This window comes from Papio anubis, chromosome 1, assembly GCF_008728515.1.
Source record: "Papio anubis isolate 15944 chromosome 1, Panubis1.0, whole genome shotgun sequence".
In the NCBI taxonomy this organism is placed as follows: domain Eukaryota; kingdom Metazoa; phylum Chordata; class Mammalia; order Primates; family Cercopithecidae; genus Papio; species Papio anubis.
This window is the reverse complement of record NC_044976.1, coordinates 92,020,478-92,038,884: the sequence shown is the minus strand read 5'-3', so window position 1 is coordinate 92,038,884 and position 18,407 is coordinate 92,020,478. Positions and strand designations below refer to the sequence as shown.

The following is an 18,407-nucleotide window of genomic DNA, read 5'->3' as shown; positions in this document are numbered from 1 at the left end:
CTCTGTATTTTGATCTGAAGACTGGTATATGAGTTTGCTTAATTTGTGAAAACCTTTATTTGTGTACTGTTCTGTGTGTGTGTGGTATATGCAGTTTTAAAAACCGATGCCTTTTAAACACTTATTAATCTGATAATCTGCCGAAAAAGATATATAACATATATTCAAGGGGATGGAAAAATACTTACTGAACAATAACTTTATTTCTCGAGAACGCTAAAGATTTAGTTTCTCTCTTCAAGAGATTTAAAAAATTTTAACTGGCAAAACATAACAGTGACTCTCAAATGCTAAAAAAAAAAAAAAAAAAAAAATCTAAAAATAAAATATTGCATAAGTACCTTTGTTATGCCTCGATCTTACGACTGTAAATTACAAAAACACAAGTAAAACCACATTTTTTGAAATAACAGTAAACAAAAACAAAAGGCAGGTACTACATACCAAATGACCAAAATGTCTTCTGGGCCTAAGATTCTTGAAACTAGTAAAAATTGTAATAATAGAAATCTCTCTATAGATCATTAAATATAAAAACCATTTATAAAACACATCACAATTTTATTGCTTGAAGAATACAGCATATGAAATCACAAGAATGTCAAAATGAAAAGTCACTAGGCTTCAAACGTATAATACATTATCAGATGCAGTAAAATATTAATTAACCTGAACTCTGCATCGAAAAAAAAAAAGGTGTGGAAAATATCTAAGTTGTTTACTTAAGAAACAGATATACTTAAAATAGAAAGTATAAGGATGTTACAGTACAAATTAGAAAAGCCAACACGTATTAACTTATTATTGTTCTAGACTAGACTACCTTTGGTACTTAAACTTTTTAAAAAACAATTTCTTCTATCTCATCCAAATGCACTTCATGGGTATGACATCCATGAAGTAACTTCAACTTAAAACATTCAGCAAAATTAACCTTTTCACTTCATGGGGGAAGTATATTTAATAAATGTATAACAATATTTCCCTTTTACTAAAACTGCAAAATATGATCATTAAGAAACCTAATAGTTATAAAACTTTACTTACCTAGCTCTCCAATTAAAATTGAAATCCTGGGAGCCACAATCTATTTTTGGGCTTGGTGAATACATAAGTTTAAAAGATTTGGCAACTGACATAGGAATTTAATTACTTAATACTATCTTAAGTGACTTTTCCTTTCTGTTTCCAAAATATAGACACTATCCCATTTCTTCAACATCCTGGATTCCTATAATCACTACCATACTTTATTTTTTAGAACCAAATTAAAGCTTCTCTCTTTTAATAAGCACGTAGAAACTATTTATGTTCCATATAGGGCTGATCAGTTATAACACAACTTACGTTTCATATAGGGCTGATCAGTTAATTCATATAGGGCTGATCAGTTGTAACACAACTTCTTAAGCAAAACTAATCTTTTTTTTAAAGCTATCACTCAATTATGATGGAGACAATAATGTCATCTCAAAAGGTAATGTTGGACTCTAGGCCATCTAGTCGGGAAAATGTAAAAGTAATTCTAAAAACAATAAGTAAACTATAACTACAAGTTAAATTAAAAATCCCTCTCTCATAGCAAGCATGCTCATTAACTTTCGTTTCTTTCCCCCAGCAAAGGTTTGAATATTCATGAACCTCAGTTAAACCAAGGGAATCAATGCAATTGTTTCAAAAGTCCCACCTATATATTTGAATAATATGAGTATGGATGGACTAGGTAAGTAATACTATCAACAATTACTGAATTAGAGCGAAAGAGTATAAATCATGACAGACTTCCAAACTGGGCAGTCTTTGAAATGTCATAGTGGAGCTCAAAATGAATTATGTTGTAATAAAACTATAGTTTTTACCTCTACACAAAACAAAAACAAAATAAAAAAACATAACCACCAAATTTATACAACTACTATTAAACATACTCCTTCCTAGTTTTTTAATGTCTTGAAGTTTTTCTAAACAAGTATATTGATCTGAGCATATATATTTATTGCCTATATATGTTCTCATTTTAAAAGACAAATTCAGATACTACAGAACTGAACTCTTTCACCAACCCAATCCAATGTCTACTGATTCACACAGCACCCCCCCTTAATAATTTAAAATTCACAAGTTTTAGTTTAGTTAAAAGGGCAGAGGAAATGCAAATGCAGATTTAGAGCTTTGTAGAAATTTCACTGTATTTTTATAAACTTGAAGTTTTCTGTAACACTGTTTATTGATCAAATGAAGGACTTGCTGCTATCTAAAATTTCATAAACACCATTAAAAATTCAAAATTGATATTATACTGAACCTTAAATTTTCAATAGTTCAAAGAGACAGTTTTTACATGTATAGCACACAATAGATGAAACTTAATAGCAGACATCCCTAGAATACCAATGACAAGTCCACCAAGATGCATACAAAATTACAGATAAGCATTTCTTTCACTGTTTTTGTTGTGCAGGGAAAAACATTTATAGAAGAAATAGAAACTCAGCTGGTGAATTTCAGATATCATCATCATCTTCTTCATCCTGAGAAGATCCCGCCTGATTAGATGCACTGGCTGAGGCAGCAGCAAGCTGGGCTTGTTGGGCAGCTTGCTGCATTTGAAGCCATTCCTGTTGGGCCAATTCTGCTTGTTGCTGTCTAGCCTAAACAACCAAAACATTAAAAAAATGATAACAACAATTTTTTAAAAACCCATAATATATACACTTTCGTTAAATGTAGATTAGGCCAATTTCAGACAGTTATCATCATACATCTGGATATTGTCCAACTACTATGTAATTGTCACACACCTGGAGAACATAAACTCTATAGGTAAATATAATTAGAGATTGCTTTTTTCTAACTACACAGGTCTAAGACATTTCTCAAACTTGGGTCTCTTATAAATGGCCCTCTTTTATTTCACGTAATTTATGACCTTTGGTTCAACTGAAGAAGTTGAAAAAGTTGACAAAACCCACAATATTCCCTCTAGCTCTTTCCCTGTACTTTTCCTTTCACTTCACTTGACTCTTCCGTACCCTCAAATTAAATTTTGATATAAACATTTTTCAATCTAAAATTTATATGGTTTAAAAGTTCTCTAGTATAGTACCTCTACCTCATATGAAGGAAGTACTATACATGTATGCAGTAGTTACCCCAATATTTCTTTCTGAGTTTCTATTACAATTCCCTAACCTACGATATGCCTATCTCTGTGTCCCTCATTCCCTCTCTGTAAGCACACACATTTGCATATACACACGTACACATACAAATATACATATCCTTTCCGTATACACACTAGTAAAAAGATACTACTTAAAATCCATTCATCTGATATATCCTCTATTAAAAACAACCACAGGATTTTAGAAACCAAGATGCATACAAATGAATTACATAAGAAACAGCTAAGGCTCCTTCACAATTTAATTTTATCTGTTTGTAGAAAAACCACACCAAGAAGGGAAAAAACGAACCTGTTCTTAAAAAGGTCTTACAATTTCCCATTAGACTCTGCCAAAACAATCCTTTTCTCCTTTTCTGTCTGTTCTGGGAATTGTTCTTTAAGTCCAGCTCATACCCTCCCCTTTATGCATAGGTAATTCCTAGTCATCATTTGAAATGCAAATCAGTTAGTCTTTCTTGACCTTTCCAGGCCATATTTTATGCTCTATTTCATATACCATAATTCCCTATGCATTCCCATATCCATCCACTTTGTTCTAGAATTATCTAAGTTTATATCTTTTTTTTCCACCACACTTGAGAACAGAAATTGTTTCCATATTCTTTGTTGCATTCCTAACACAAAGGCCTTCAGTATTTTCTGAATGAACATGCTACAGGAAAACAGTGATGCCCAGCATAACCAGCAACATTTAAGATTTTACCATATACAATCCTCACTCTTCTGAATAATCTGTCATGACTTTATTATCCAAACGTTTCTAGATATAAATTCTAATCAGGTCATTATTTCATTTAAAAAAAAAAAAAATTTGTTATCAATCAAATCCAAATTTCCTAGCCTAGAGTTCAAGGTCCTCCAAATTAGTGTCTACCCCAACTTGTCTATAGTCTTTTCTTGTAACATGCACTTTGTGCTTCAAAAAAGCCTAGAATACAAAATGTTTCCCAAATTTACACCATACTTCCTCATCTTTGCTACTTTTACTCATGCTGACATTCATCCTATGTGAAATTTCCTGCCACTTACTGAAATTTTACCCTTCCTTCAAGTCAAACTGAAATACTATTTTCTCCTCCTAGTATCAGTCAGTGTATAATCATGAGAAAGAAGTCACACGAGTTACTGGAATGGAAAAAATTTAATATAAAGAACTGTTAAACAAGTATAAAGTTGTTTTTAGGCAGCTGAAAAGGCAGGAAGAGAACATTAAGATGTCATGAAAGTAGCTACAGGAAGCAGCCACCAACCCTAAAACTGGGGGAATAGAGGAAAATGCTGGAATTTTTAAAATGTAGACACTTAACGAAACCACTTCATGGAACTGAAACTCAGACCTCGGAAGAATGGGCATAGATAAGCTAGTACTAATATATCCGTGCTTGGACGAGGGCCCCAAGGGTTGTGATCCACACCGCCAGAGTCGGGGGATGGAGTGCGGGTTCAGGCGGGTTGTGTATTAGAGAAAATGCAAACAGGATTCAGTCTCTGCTACAGGAAAACTGATGTAACCAGGATGAAGAAGTGTTGCTGGTTTGTTCAAAGGAACTGAAAGACAAGAGAAAGTAAAAGGAGAAAACCCTTTCTCTTCCTCCATCCATGCAATCTCCCACGAGAACCCCATACTGGCAACAGAGTCTAATGGAGAGTCAGCTAGCAAAGAAACATGTGGCTTACAGAGTACTAGGTCCAGTCACAAAGCAGAGCACAGAAAGGTGGTTCTGGAGCTAAGCTAACTGCTTACTAGTTGGCATACTCCTGCACCCCCAAAAATTGATGTAATGTTTCCATACTTGAGATTTCTTTCTTTCTCTTTCCTTCTCTCTTTCTATTTTTGTAGAGATAGGATCTCACTATATTGCTCAGGCTGGTCTCGAACTCCTGGGCTCAAGTGATTCTCCCACCGGGGCCTCCCAAAGTGCTAGGATTACAGGTATGAGCCACTATGCCCAGCCAGAATATCTTTCTCATAAGTGGTTGGCCTCATTTTTTTTTTTTTTTTTTTGAGACGGAGTCTCGCTCTGTCACCCAGGCTGGAGTGCAATGGCACAATCTTGGCTCACTGCAAGCTCCGCCTCCTGGGTTCACACCATTCTCCTGCCTCAGCCTCCCAAGTAGCTGGGACTACAGGAGCCCGCCACCACGCTCGGCCAATTTTTTTGTATTTTTAGTAGAGACGGGGTTTCACTGTGTTAGCCAGGATGGTCTCGAGCTCCTGACCTCGTGATCCGCCCGCCTCAGCCTCCCAAAGTGCTGGGATTACAGGCTTGAGCCACCGCACCCAGCCCAGCTTCATATTATAGTTATCTTCTTCATCTAAGTAGTCAATCTCGTAACAGCTGTTAGTGTGTCTGCATTATACCTCCCCTACTAGATACTAAGTTTCTTAAGAAGAATGATATAGTCTTCATTTTTGTATATCTACAGTACCACATATGTCTTGCAGACAGTAGGGACACGTTAATTTAATTCTGACTTGAAATTTGTTGACTGAAGGGCAGGAGTTGGGTGGTGCTGGTGTAGGTGGCAGTAGGGAAGTGGAAGAAGAAAAGCTATTACCTTGGGGGAAAGCTACCCACATAACCATAGTATCAGGGACTAATAAAGGAAGAGGTCTACATCAAATGTTATTTTTAAAAAAACAGATGAGTAAGAATTGAAAGGAAAAAAAATTACTGAATTTCGTGATTAAATGTCTCTGTGATAGGAAAGAAGTTAAATTTGAGGAATAAGTGATTGTATGTTTTCAAAAAATGGTAGCACTGATCATTACTTATTTATTTACTTATTTTAGAGACAGGGTCTCACTATGTTGTCCAGACTAAAGTTCAGTGGCTATTTACAGGCATAGTTGTTATGCATTGCAACCTTGAACTCCTAGCCTTAAGAGATTATCCTGCTTCGATCTCCTGAGTAACTGGGACTACAGGAAGGTGCCACCTTGCTTGGTGGGTAACACAGATCATTATAGCAAAAGATGAAAGGGTTTGGGGGATACAAGGAAATGCAGAAGACCCGTATATGGTTAAAGGCAAAGACAAAAAAATAAGTAAGGAAAAGACTATAGAGATTAGAAAAAACAAGGCTAAGACAATTTTTACAGTAAACAAAAACTTTATTTTGCTTAGGAAATTAGAAACCAGCCACTCTCCCTAACGATGATTGTCATCCATTTTTGTAAAGAAATAGGAAAAATAGTAGATTCTAACACACTAGCATATTTACTTTTATGGCAGGAATACCCAGAGTTCAAAACCAACTAACAGAGCTTCACTAAAAACATTTTAAGGCTGGGTGCGGTGGCTCATGCCTGCAATCCCAGCACTGTGGGAGGCCAAGGCGGGCAGATCGCCTGAGGTTGGGAGTTCGAGACTAGCCTGGCCAGCAGGGTGCAACCCTGTTTCTACTAAAAATACAAAAATTAGCCGGGCATGGTGGCGCATGCCTGTAATCCCAGCTACTTGGGAAGCTGAGGCAGGAGAATCGCTTGAACCTGGGAGGTGGAGGTTGCAATGAGCCAAGACAGCACCATTGCACTCCAGCCTGGGCAACAGAGCAAGACTCCATCTCAAAAAAAGAAAAAAAAAATTCTAAGAGTTCATAAGAAAATTGCAGGGCAAATCAAATATGTAAATTTAACCAACTTAAGCATACCTATATTTTGTGGTCTAATCAATTACAAATTGGTATAATTTTGTGACATGGAAAAAATTCAAATAATTTCAAGTCTCTACAAAGGTTTTACTGCAAAGGTGCTTGATTTGGTAGTTTATTCAATGGTCTGCAAAGTTGTGTACTAGTTACAATTCAAATTTAATTGACTTTTAGATACCATGCCCCTGTATCAGCTCTGATACTTTTCTCTGAACATAAAAGCACTTCCATGCCTTTAAAACTAACTGTTGAACTGGACTCACTAGCGCACATCTATAGTCCCAGCTACTCGTGAGGCTGAGGTAGGAGGATCCCTTGAGCCCAGGAGTTCTAGGCTCAAGTGTGCCTGATAGAGCCTGTCAATAGCCACTGTACTCTAGCCTGGGCAACATGGTGAGATCCTGTCTCTTTAAAAAAAAAAAAAAAAAGTTGATTGATAAAATTTTACTTGTATTCATTTCCACAAATTGAACGTTTTTCAGTGATATTTACTCTACTATATTTTTTTCTCTCTTGCCCCCTACTCAATCCATCCCAAGTATTTTTATTCTAAAATTGGGGAGTGAAAGACAGGTAAGCAGGCATATATTTCCTAATTCACTTTTCTTTTGGAGGTTTTCATTATGTTTTAAGATACTCACTCCCACATATTAAAATGACTCATTTGTAATTTAAAGTTAACTTTAATCTTGATGTATTAAAGGTTCCCTCCCTCCAAATATTTGCTGCTAGCTTCAAATGAGGCTGTCATTGTGTTAATATTTAAAGTCTAAAAGATGAAACAAAATGAAAGTGACAAAAAAGATATATTTACTTATCCATTCTTTCACATTTAGAGCTTCAGTGCTGTAGGGAAGAAGTACTAGGCAACTGCTATAATTTTACCTCTCCGCTGGTCATCCTCACAAAAGCAAAGAAATACTAGAGATCTTCATACATAAGCCAGGGTAAGAAACAAGGGAGATAAAAAAGAGGAATAAAAAACAGATAATTGGGATAGAGAGGTGAAGACAGATATAGCAGGCAGTCAATTATTTCTTTATAATTTGCCCTAACAAGGATAATACATATTCTATTTAAAAGCCCCACAATAAGTTTAAGAAGATAAAATGGAGGCTAGAGCATTAGCATGGTATTGTAGAAACAGTAGAGGCTTTTGGGCCAAAATACTTAAGTTTAAATACAGACTCCAACACTTCCTAACTTTCTGAACTTACTGTTTTATTTAAGTCAATCTTTTTTTTTTTTTTTTTGAGACGGAGTCTTGCTCTGTCACCCAGGCTGGAGTGCTGTGGCCGGATCTCAGCTCACTGCAAGCTCCGCCTCCCGGGTTCCCGCCATTCTCCTGCCTCAGCCTCCGGAGTAGCTGGGACTACAGGCGCCCGCCACCTCGCCCGGCTAGTTTTTTTGTATTTTTTAGTAGAGACGGGGTTTCACCATGTTCGCCAGGATGGTCTCGATCTCCTGACCTTGTGATCCGCCCGTCTCGGCCTCCCAAAGTGCTGGGATTACAGGCTTGAGCCACCGCGCCCGGCTTAAGTCAATCTTTCCCACTCAATCTTCCCCAGTTGACTAAGCTCTATAATGACAGGAACCCTGTCTCCTTGTTCACTCTTGTAAGCCTAGCACCTAGCACAATGCTTGGTAAATAGTAAGGACTTCAGTAAGTAACTGTAGAACAAATGACAAATAATTTCAAGCAAGTTGTTCCACCTCTGAATCTATTTTTTAATATGTAAATGAATACAATAAAATTTATATTTCATAAAAACTCTGCCAAGTTTTTATGTATTTAAAGTATCCAGGAGAGCATCTTCTGTCACCAAATGTTTAATTTAGCATTCTCTAGGTGGTCTGCAATAGCATAAATCAATAAATGCCATTAATGTTTTTAAAACACCAACATCTCTTCTTTCGTACCTCATATTCATATGGATTATAACATTGCATGTACTCACGCCTGCTTCAAAGGCTTTTCCTCTTTAGTGCCTATGATAGGCTGTGAGGATTAAATGAGATAATGCAAGTAAATTACTTGGCAATGTGATTAACACGTGGTGAGAACTCAATAAATGTAAGTTTTTCTTTTTACCTTAAGTTTAAATGGTACTTGGTGTCTAGTGACTAACCATACTTAAGACTCAAATGCAGTTTGATATAAACCAAACTGATTGTTATGGCTGCAGAGAGATCAGCTACAGGACTAATCTGGAAGAGTTTACCTAAAATGATACTTCCCAGTTCTAATGGTTACTACAACTTCTCTTCTATTCAATCCAAAGCTGCCTTATAATTTCAAATGAGAGGCCAGAACTTAGAAGGGAAAAAACAGCCTTGCCACCAATTCCCCTCCCTTTTCTTTTTGAAACAGAGGAATATTAGTATTTGATTCTAATTCTTCAGAGTCTAGATATTAGAATTATAATAAGCAAGGAAGAAAACATTTTCTTCCTTTGCTCTACTAGCTTTAAAATACTTTTTTAAGATTAAAATGCTTCAAAGGTGTACATTAAATACCTAATTTAACTACACAGTTGATATTAATCAGATTTTGCTTGTATGCCACGCATCATAAAATCTGATATAGAATTTTCTCATCAGCTCATCATTTTAAATCTTAAGAACATTTATGTATACTTTTCACGCCTTAAAATGGTCACTCCGTCTGAAAAAAATATCAAAGTGAAATTTCAATAGGTATTTAGAGTTGTTCTCTTTAGAAAACAGATTGCTGCAAATATTTACATTCACATAAACCAGAGTCAAATTGGTCAGCTCTGAACACTAGATTCTATAATCAACTACCTAGAAAAAGGGAATCTTCTGGGTATGTCTGTTAATTTAGGAAGCAATTTCAGTTAGCAATCAGGGTAGGATTCAGAGAAAAATAATTTAAATAAATTACTTACTTTTGCAAATAATTCTTGCTGCTGTCTCAATAACTCTTCTTCAGGAATGCCAAGGTTTTCCAAACGAGAACTGGCCTTTCTTCTTTTTAATGCTACTGTTTTACACTCTTGCAAGACTTCTTTTACTTCACTGATGTAGGAGCCAAATCCCAAACTTTCTAGTGCTAGAGAAATTAAAATATTAAAATATGAAAGGGTGATAAAATATAGCTTTCCCCAACCTGTGGAACATAAAGTTTTTGTGGACTTTTCTTTAGGGGAGGGGAATGTTTTGCTGTTTTTTAATAATTTTACCTATTTTATAGTTGTACAACAATTGTCTGGGCAGCCAAGACAAATATTTTATCAATCTGCTAAAAATTAGGTGGCAAATCAGTTAAAACTTGAAGAACCAAGGCACATGCCTTCACTTTTCATTCTAATTTTTAAAAGACCAAAGCATTTCCTGTAAGCGAGGAGAAAAAAAAAGTCCATTATAAGAACATATGGTTTTAGTAAGAAAATACATTTTGTGTCATTTGACTTAGAAAAAGTAGGCTGGTAACACATTCTCTACTAAGTTCTGGTAGGACAGAATAAAAGAAGGGAAGTTTTTCTTTTGTCCAATATACCAACAGGAAGCTATTTTTAGCAGATACTCAAACTGCCAAGTTTAAAAAATACTGGTGGAAATGAAAGTCATGAAATTCAGCACTTAAGAGTCAGCCAACAGGTTTCTCTTGAAAACAAAACTTAACAGGAAAAAAAAAAAACATATTTAAATGATGTGGCAAAAAACTGAGATGAAAGAAGACTATAAGGAGACAAGAAGCATTAATAAAAAATTTTTCGGCCGGGCGCGGTGGCTCAAGCCTGTAATCCCAGCACTTTGGGAGGCCGAGACGGGCGGATCATGAGGTCAGGAGATCGAGACCATCTTGGCTAACACAGTGAAACCCCGTCTCTACTAAAAAAAAAAAATACAAAAAACTAGCCGGGCGAGGTGGCGGGCGCCTGTAGTCCCAGCCACTCGGGAGGCTGAGGCAGGAGAATGGCGCAAACCCGGGAGGCGGAGCTTGCAGTGAGCTGAGATCCGGCCACTGCACTCCAGCCCGGGCGACAGCGCGAGACTCCGTCTCAAAAAAAAAAAAAAGTGGGCTGGGCATGGTAGCTCATGCCTGTAATTCCAGCACTTTGGGAGGCCAAGGTGGGAGGATCTCTTTAGTCCAGAAGTTCAAGACCACCCTGGCAACATGGTAAGACCTCCTCTCTAAAAAAAAAAAAAAAAAAATTAGTGAAGTGTGGTGGCTCGTGCCTATGGTTCCAGCTACTTAGGAGGTTGAGGTGAGAGGATTGCTTGAGTTCAGGAGATTGATGATGTCATGAGCCATGACTTTACTGTACTCCAGCCTGGATGAGAGAGCAAGACCCTGTCTCAAAAAAAAAAAAAAAAAAAAAAAAAATCACACACTCTAAATACCTTCTGTAATCCAGAAAAGACAAGGCATAAAATTTCCTTTTGGCTCACAGTATTTAAAATTATATCTTATAATTTTGGTACATTGACTAATGCACCAAAGGCATATTTTGTATTGTGAACCAATGATGAAACATAGGTGGTGAAAAACACAGTAAATCAATTTAGGTGATCAGTTCTTGAAGTCTTTCAGGCATTACGTTGAACCAGACTCCTTTTAGTATATACGCTCTCACTTCTAACTTCAGGAATTTGCTCTTCTGGGACAATGTCAAATATACCTTTACAAATCGACATGCCCATGCAAACTGTGGTTTTTAAGACATTTTAAATGATTTACAACTTTAATTATTTCAAATGTTAAGCTGTCTTCATCAACCTTCTTTAGAAATAACCTGATGCCAAAAAGCATAGTACTGTCCTATAATTAACTCACCTCCCCTGACCTCCCTAAAAACTTCAGAAAGGCATTATTCTAAGTTCTGTATATCAAATTCGCCAACATGGCTGTGCACAGTGGCTCACGCTTATAATCCCAGCACTTTGGGAGGCCGAGGCGGGCAGATCATTAGGTCAGGAAATTGAGACCATCCTGGCTAACACGGTGAAACCTTGTCTCTACTAAAAATACAAAAAATTAACTGGGCGTGGTGGTGGGTGCCTGTAGTCCCAGCTACTCGGGAGGCTGAGGTGGGAAGAGTTTGTGTTCAGGAGTTTGAGGCCACAGTGAACTATGACTGTGGCACTGCACTCCAACCTGGGTGAGAGAGCAAGACCCTGCCTCTTAATTAAAAATAAAACAATAAATATCACATTGTTATTAGTTTCAGGGTTGTGGGAATCAACAGGTAATTAATACAAGGCATTTAACAGTGTCTAGCACATAAGAATCACTTAACCAACTCAGACTACGTATTTCTCATCTTTATTTTTTATTTTATTTTTTATCTTATTTTAAATGTAAAAGAGTACCCTCATAAGTGTACAGCTAAAAATGAAGGTATAGCTATACAATATCATATTTAAATTCAAGCTCGACAAGTATATTTATAAAATACTACATTTATAAAATTAACAAATCAACACAATGGAGAGACAACCCTTCAAAATACCATAAATTACTACACCAGACATTAAGGAAATCCAAACCAGCCGGCCATGGTGGCTCATGCCTGTAATCCCCGCACTTTGGAAGGCCAAGGTGCAGGGATTATTTGAAGTCGGGAGTTAGAGGCCAGCCTGGCTCACATGGCAACACATTGTCTCTACAAAAAATACAAAAATGAGCCAGACGTGGTGGCACACGCCTGTAATCCCAGCTACTCAGGAGGCTAAGGCATGACGATCACTTGAACCTGGGAGGCAGAGTTTGTAGTGAGCCGAGATCACACCACTGCCCTCCAGCCTGACAGCGTGACTCTGTCTCAAAAAAAAGAAAAAAGAAAATCCAATCCAAGCTATTTTTTTTAACCATGGAGGGCTTGGATTAAAAAAAAATTTTAAATATATAACTACCTTTAAAAACATTTAAGGCTGAGAACACTGCTTTCAAGAAACTGGCAAGTAGGTCCAAGGTTAATATTTAATTTTATTCAAAGAATTGCCATATGTAAAAACTATACTCTCAATAAAATGGTTGAAAAGGAGCAGCCACAAATTTAATTTCAAAATTGCATTGACTTTAATTTTAAACACATTTGGCAAACAGATATCAATAACTAGACATAATACCTTCTAAATAGGGAGATATTTTACATCATTTGCTATCATGTATTAGTTATCATACACAGAGAGAATATTAAAGGATAAAGGAAATGGCTCCCAAGCAGGGCCACCATTTACGGTTATGTAGGTTATTCATACACAACATACTACAAGGCCATTCTTATTGTAAATATCATAAATTCGTATGTTTACTGTGATACTTTTTCTGGCAGACAGTAGGAATGCTTTTTAAGGAAGGAGTGCCTTTTTCTAATTTGTACAAAGGGACCTTATGGATTATTGATGGCTCTATTTCTAAGGATCTCATCTTTCTAAAACAGAAAAATTTTTTTTAAAAACTTGTGGGTAAAACTAATACACATCACTATCTATCACCCTATGCCATGCATCTTAAAACTACAACTAGAAAAGTCCATGGTGTATATTAGGGGAAAAAATACTTAGCACATTTTTCAGCTTAAGAGACAGATGTTAACAAGACAGCTATTCAAAAAACAAAAAAAAAAGTAAAAATTTCTTCCAAGCAACAATAATCTTCATATAGGCTTATCTTATTTTACAAACTGATGTACTCCTGAAAGGTTCTGTCATAACATGAATTTATGTGAAATACTTCATACTTCATATGCATAAAACATGTTTTTCATTTTTAAAATTATGTGATATACAGTACCTTTTAAATACTATATAAATCAGCATTCTCTAATTTCTCCATTTTCTTTTGCTTGTGGGAAGGAAGGGACTAATGTATTTCACATAAAATACATTAAGAGGATGTAGGCCAAAGTGACTTCTTGGCTCATTAGCCTGGCAAAGGTTTCTGAAGACCCTTAAGAACCATGTCCTCCATGGTATCACTACTGGAAATCTTGGACAACAATGAGAGACTAATGGCAGGGAAGGAATTGAGTATCATTTATCTTAATATCCTTAGTAGCATCTAGCACAATGCCAAATACTTGTATTCAGTAAGTAATTGTAGGGTGGCAGAAGGAAAACAGAAACAAAAGATACATTAATTTTAAGAAAAGTATTAATAAAATCCTAACTTGAAAAGCATTTGATTATGTGATAAATTTTGCAGTGCAAATTAGATGTGTCCCTTCGGAAAAAATATCTGTATGAATGATTATTTACTACTCATGTCCACTTTTCAACACAGACTGTGGTTTTAGGCTTTAAAGCAAAGGTTCTCAAAGTGTGGTCCATGGACTTATGCCGGAACAGCTCCTAATGGTTAACATTAGTTAACCATGGAAATTCAACGCATTTAAGTACCTTCATTGCAATTTGACAAAATAATTGTATGTCTATTGAATCTAATAGTAAAAAGTTGAGTGTTGGTCTTTTCCTCATCTTTTCCAGTGATCCATTTTCATGTTATCTTACAAAGGTACCAGTGTGAGACGGACAGGAATTTTTTTAAAACTCCTTCAACATAAGACAGCTTGGAGCAACTCAGTGGCTGAAGATGTAAATTCTCAGATACTCTCAAACTTTTACTACTTTCAGTTACAATTCTCATAAATGGGAGGGGAGATATTTCATGTAAGGTTCTCAACCCCTGACTAATTCTCAAAAATTACAAGTAATACCTGAAATCAAGTATTATTTATACATAAATAAGAAAACCTTAGTTAAAAGATTTGCCTAAGGTTAAAGAATTCTCAGTGCAGAACTTAAGCTGACTCTCAATGTCAATTCTTTCTATAAGGTAACAGAACATGTTAGAACTCATTCAAGAATACGTGTTCACAAAAAACTGCAATAAAATAGGAACACCTTTTATAGCTTAGAACTCCCTCTATTCACATATCTATGATCTTCAATACCAAGTCTACTTTCTTAAACTCAAAATAAGCAAAACAGAAAAAAAAATTTTTTTAACTAAGTTATTTCATAGATTTACTGGTGATCAAATTAGTTCAACTTTAACTTGCATTTTACAGAACTATCTCAGAATGCTTAATTTTTTCAGACAAGATAAAGCAAGGTGGGAAATGAACAAGTGAAATGCCCTAAAGCAAAGTCCAGTTCATTAAACTTATCACTAAAAACCCAAACTTCAACATGTGAGAATCATACCACTTTAAAGTGTACATTATTTATTCCACTTGGATATATTCTACATTCCTAATCAATGCTGACAGAAAAGTATAAAAATGTCCTATCTATTATGATTAGTGTACAGGAACACACTTCAAACACCTAAAACATATAAACCTTAAGAATTTCTTTAAAAATTTAACCTCTCAAAACAAAACTTCTTTGGAATAATTAAGCAATATGAGATTATAAATGTATAAAGTCTACAACCCCAATTAGGGAGAATTCTTGGGCGAAAATGTAGATTCTTATCCACCTAACAATAGCATAATACAAAAAAAAGAGGTAAAATTTTAAGACTATAACACGTCAATACATGATTTTCAAAAACAAATCATCTTCATTACACAATGGAAATGCTTTTTCACTATAGCTTTCTGACTCACACATTAAACTGAATTTAGCATATTCCAAAGTTGAATTATTTAGCATACTGCTTGCTACAGCTGCACTTCTATTCCATCATGTCAATCAGAAATCTAAATATATCCTAGAAAAGAATTAACTCTCCCCAAGAAGACAGACTGTAATGTGTTATTAGGTTTTTGGAACGATCCCCACTTCTGTAGTGTAAACAAATATTTAGGCAGACCCTGTTGAAATCTTTTGCAATTTTCATTAGAAAGGCAATGTTGATAAAAAGTTCTTTTTCCTTTTTATGAGTTGTAAAAAGAAATTACAGCTATCTGTGCTGGATAATCTTGTGAAAGACTTATGACAGCAATCACACATACAATGTAAAAATAAATACACAAGAGAAAAAACAGACAACTTGGCTTTCATTTTACTTGCTAGAGTATTCAGCACATCAAGTAGAAAAAAAAAAAACAACTAGTACTAGTTTTAAGAATCAAACATGCTTTTTCCTAGGGATTTTTCTCCTTATGTACTTAAATGGCAGGATATATTTTAAAACTCCTTTCAAGACGTCATAAAGGATTAAAAATCAATCATTTAATCCTTTTGTCAATGCTGACAGTAAAATATTGGATATGGTCAACATAAGCAGATGTGTTCTCTACTTCAGTACAACAGGCAAGTCACATTTTAAAAAGTTAAAGTATAAAAATTAAGTGACAGACAACCACCTGCCTACCAAAATGATTAAAATTAACCATTTTTTCCCTGGTTTCACAAGCAATCAATACTTTTAATTAGATTATTACGAAAGGCAAGTTCTCACTTCAAATTGAGAACAACTCTTTCACAAGAGTACATGTAAAAATATCGCAAAAGGTACATTCCCGAAACATTATGACTAGTAAATATGTTTCTCCTCTCTCAAACCATTAGAATACAGTCCCCCAAATCCCTATTACGGGACCACATCCTTTTCAGGATAAAAGAAACTGTTGAAGCTTTCGGAAGTGCTGTTCAATAAAAGCCTAAGTGTATACATCCAAATACGAATGACAGCAGGAAAGGACAGGGAAATTTTCCGTTAAAAAAAAAAAAAACTTGCATAAACTTTCAATCAAAGATTTTAAAACTTATCTCTACAGAATAGAACAAAGCAAACGACATAAAGGCAAACAAAAAGAAAAAAACGAAAATTTAAAGTTCACCCTTTTCTTACAGAATGGACCAGGAGTGCTTTCGTAACTCATTCATGAACGTACCATCAAACCATTTTTAGAGCAGAAAACATACCTCCTTTTATTCAACAACGATAAACTTGACAACGTTGAACACATCGTATATTAAGAATTTTTTAACTCATGTGTTCAGAAAATAAATCTTTTCCTCTACATTGGTGAAAGGTCAGGTGGGGAAGGGGCGCTCTGTCTCCATCCATGCTTGAAGTTCCTCTGTCTGAATTTTTAATTTTCCAAGGGAGAACTTCTGCGTTCCTTAATTATTATCTAAGTTCAACTTCAGGCAAGCAATTCCTGTTGCTTCGGCTTACCTGGCTGTAAAGTGAGATCACTCTTTATGTTTTGGGGACGTTGACCTAAATGTTTGCACTCCTTACGTGTATTCGCTAGATGAAAAATACTGCAAGAATGCTACAAAGGGATTGTTTTTAAAGCACGGGCTACCCACATGCCAGTCTGGCTTTTTCATTAAGTTACTTACCAGTGAAGAGGAATGAAGGCTTTGACATGAAAGCGTCACGCGATTAGCAGACTGCTCCCCTAGACCCTCATTCAAACCAATTTCCACACATGACTTACCTTGTATGACATGTTCTGGTGAGATGGTCTTCTTTTCCGATTTGTTACAAATCTCATTGGCTTCAGAAGATATAAGGTGAATGAATTCAGTGCAGCAGTTCACCACCAGCTCTCGAGCATCGTTGGCCACCCGGACATTAGGAAGAGTCTCTTTGATCATTTTATTGATAGCAGCTCTGGGGATAGTGAGATCATCATCGTTGCCAGACGAGGAAGCCATAGTACCTTCCTGTTTCTCGCGGCCCGGCTTTTAAAAACTCCCCGGCTCTGGTCCACTACTCCACGGAGATCTCTCAAAAAGCCGCCCTCGGAGAGTGATCCCGGGGGGTGCTTCGCGAAGAGGGTGCAGAAAATGAACGGAGGAGGAGCTGGCTTGAGGGCTGGGAACGCTCGCGTGTGTGAGAGATTTAGGATGAGTTTGGGAAGAAAGTGGGGGCCTGAGGATTCTAGAGAGAGCACAGCCCAGGCTGAGGGGAAAGCGCGGTGGTCCGGAAATTTGAGCGGCTGGGGAACCACCTTCGGGTCTCCTCAGAGGGGCGGGCACTGTCGCCTAACTGGTCCCCAACGGCGTCGAAGCAGAGGCAAGATCCAGGGGCACTGGCCTCGCCGCGGTACCGGGCGGGTACCCAGCGGGCTCGGCTCTATAGAGCCCGAGACCCCGCTGCCGCTGCCGCCGCCGCCAGCAGCCGTTGCCGCCGCCTCGGCCAAACCATCCTTCAGACACCCGCGCCGCCGCCTCACAACATGTCCGCCGCTGCCGCTGCTGGAACGGCGACGGCCGCCTGGGAACTAATATGGACAGAGCCAGGCACAGTGGGAGTCGCAGTGGCTGCCACCGTGGCCGCGTAACCCGAACGCAGATCGTGGAAGCCGAAGCGGCGGCAACGGTGGTCCCTCCAGAGGCCAGGGAAGATTTGCAGGAAGCCGCTCCCGACACCCTTTGCGCCGCCGGAAGCCTCGTTCCCTCAGATTTCCCCCTCCCTCCCGGACCGACTTCCGGATGTGGCTGCCGCCCTTCCCCCACCCACGCCGACGGGAGCCGCCCGTTCCCGCTGCCAGCAGCTTCCGCCTGCTGCGGTCCTGGCAAGCACCTCGGGATCCCATTCCTTCATAGGGGCCCTAGCCGGGCAAGCGCGCGCCTCGCTGTACCGGAGAGCTCCAAGCACGCACTTGGTCAGGGGCCCGGACGCTAGATC

At 37.4% G+C, this 18,407-nt stretch overlaps 1 protein-coding gene across 1 annotated transcript; it reads right to left on the bottom strand.

The window, feature by feature from the left end:
* Positions 1-540: 540 nt before the first annotated feature.
* Positions 541-18,155, bottom strand: DR1 (down-regulator of transcription 1). Its single transcript, XM_003892215.3, has 3 exons — positions 17,212-18,155; positions 9,751-9,914; positions 541-2,651 (listed from the first exon to the last, which is right to left on the bottom strand). Exons 1-3 carry the CDS (start codon positions 17,429-17,431, stop codon positions 2,505-2,507), a joined length of 531 nt encoding a protein of 176 aa, XP_003892264.1. The 5' UTR covers positions 17,432-18,155; the 3' UTR covers positions 541-2,504.
* Positions 18,156-18,407: the final 252 nt, after the last annotated feature.

What these genes read in the sequence shown, in the direction of transcription:
- DR1 (XM_003892215.3), bottom strand. Translation starts at nt 17,431, where the DNA reads ATGGCTTCCTCGTCTGGCAACGATGATGATCTCACTATCCCCAGAGCT. An exon ending in ACCAGAACATGTCATACAAG is followed by an intron (nt 9,915 to 17,211) that starts GTAAGTCATGTG and finishes TAATTTCTCTAG; the next exon opens with CACTAGAAAGTTTGGGATTT. An exon ending in AGCAAGAATTATTTGCAAAA is followed by an intron (nt 2,652 to 9,750) that starts GTAAGTAATTTA and finishes TTGGTTGTTTAG; the next exon opens with GCTAGACAGCAACAAGCAGA.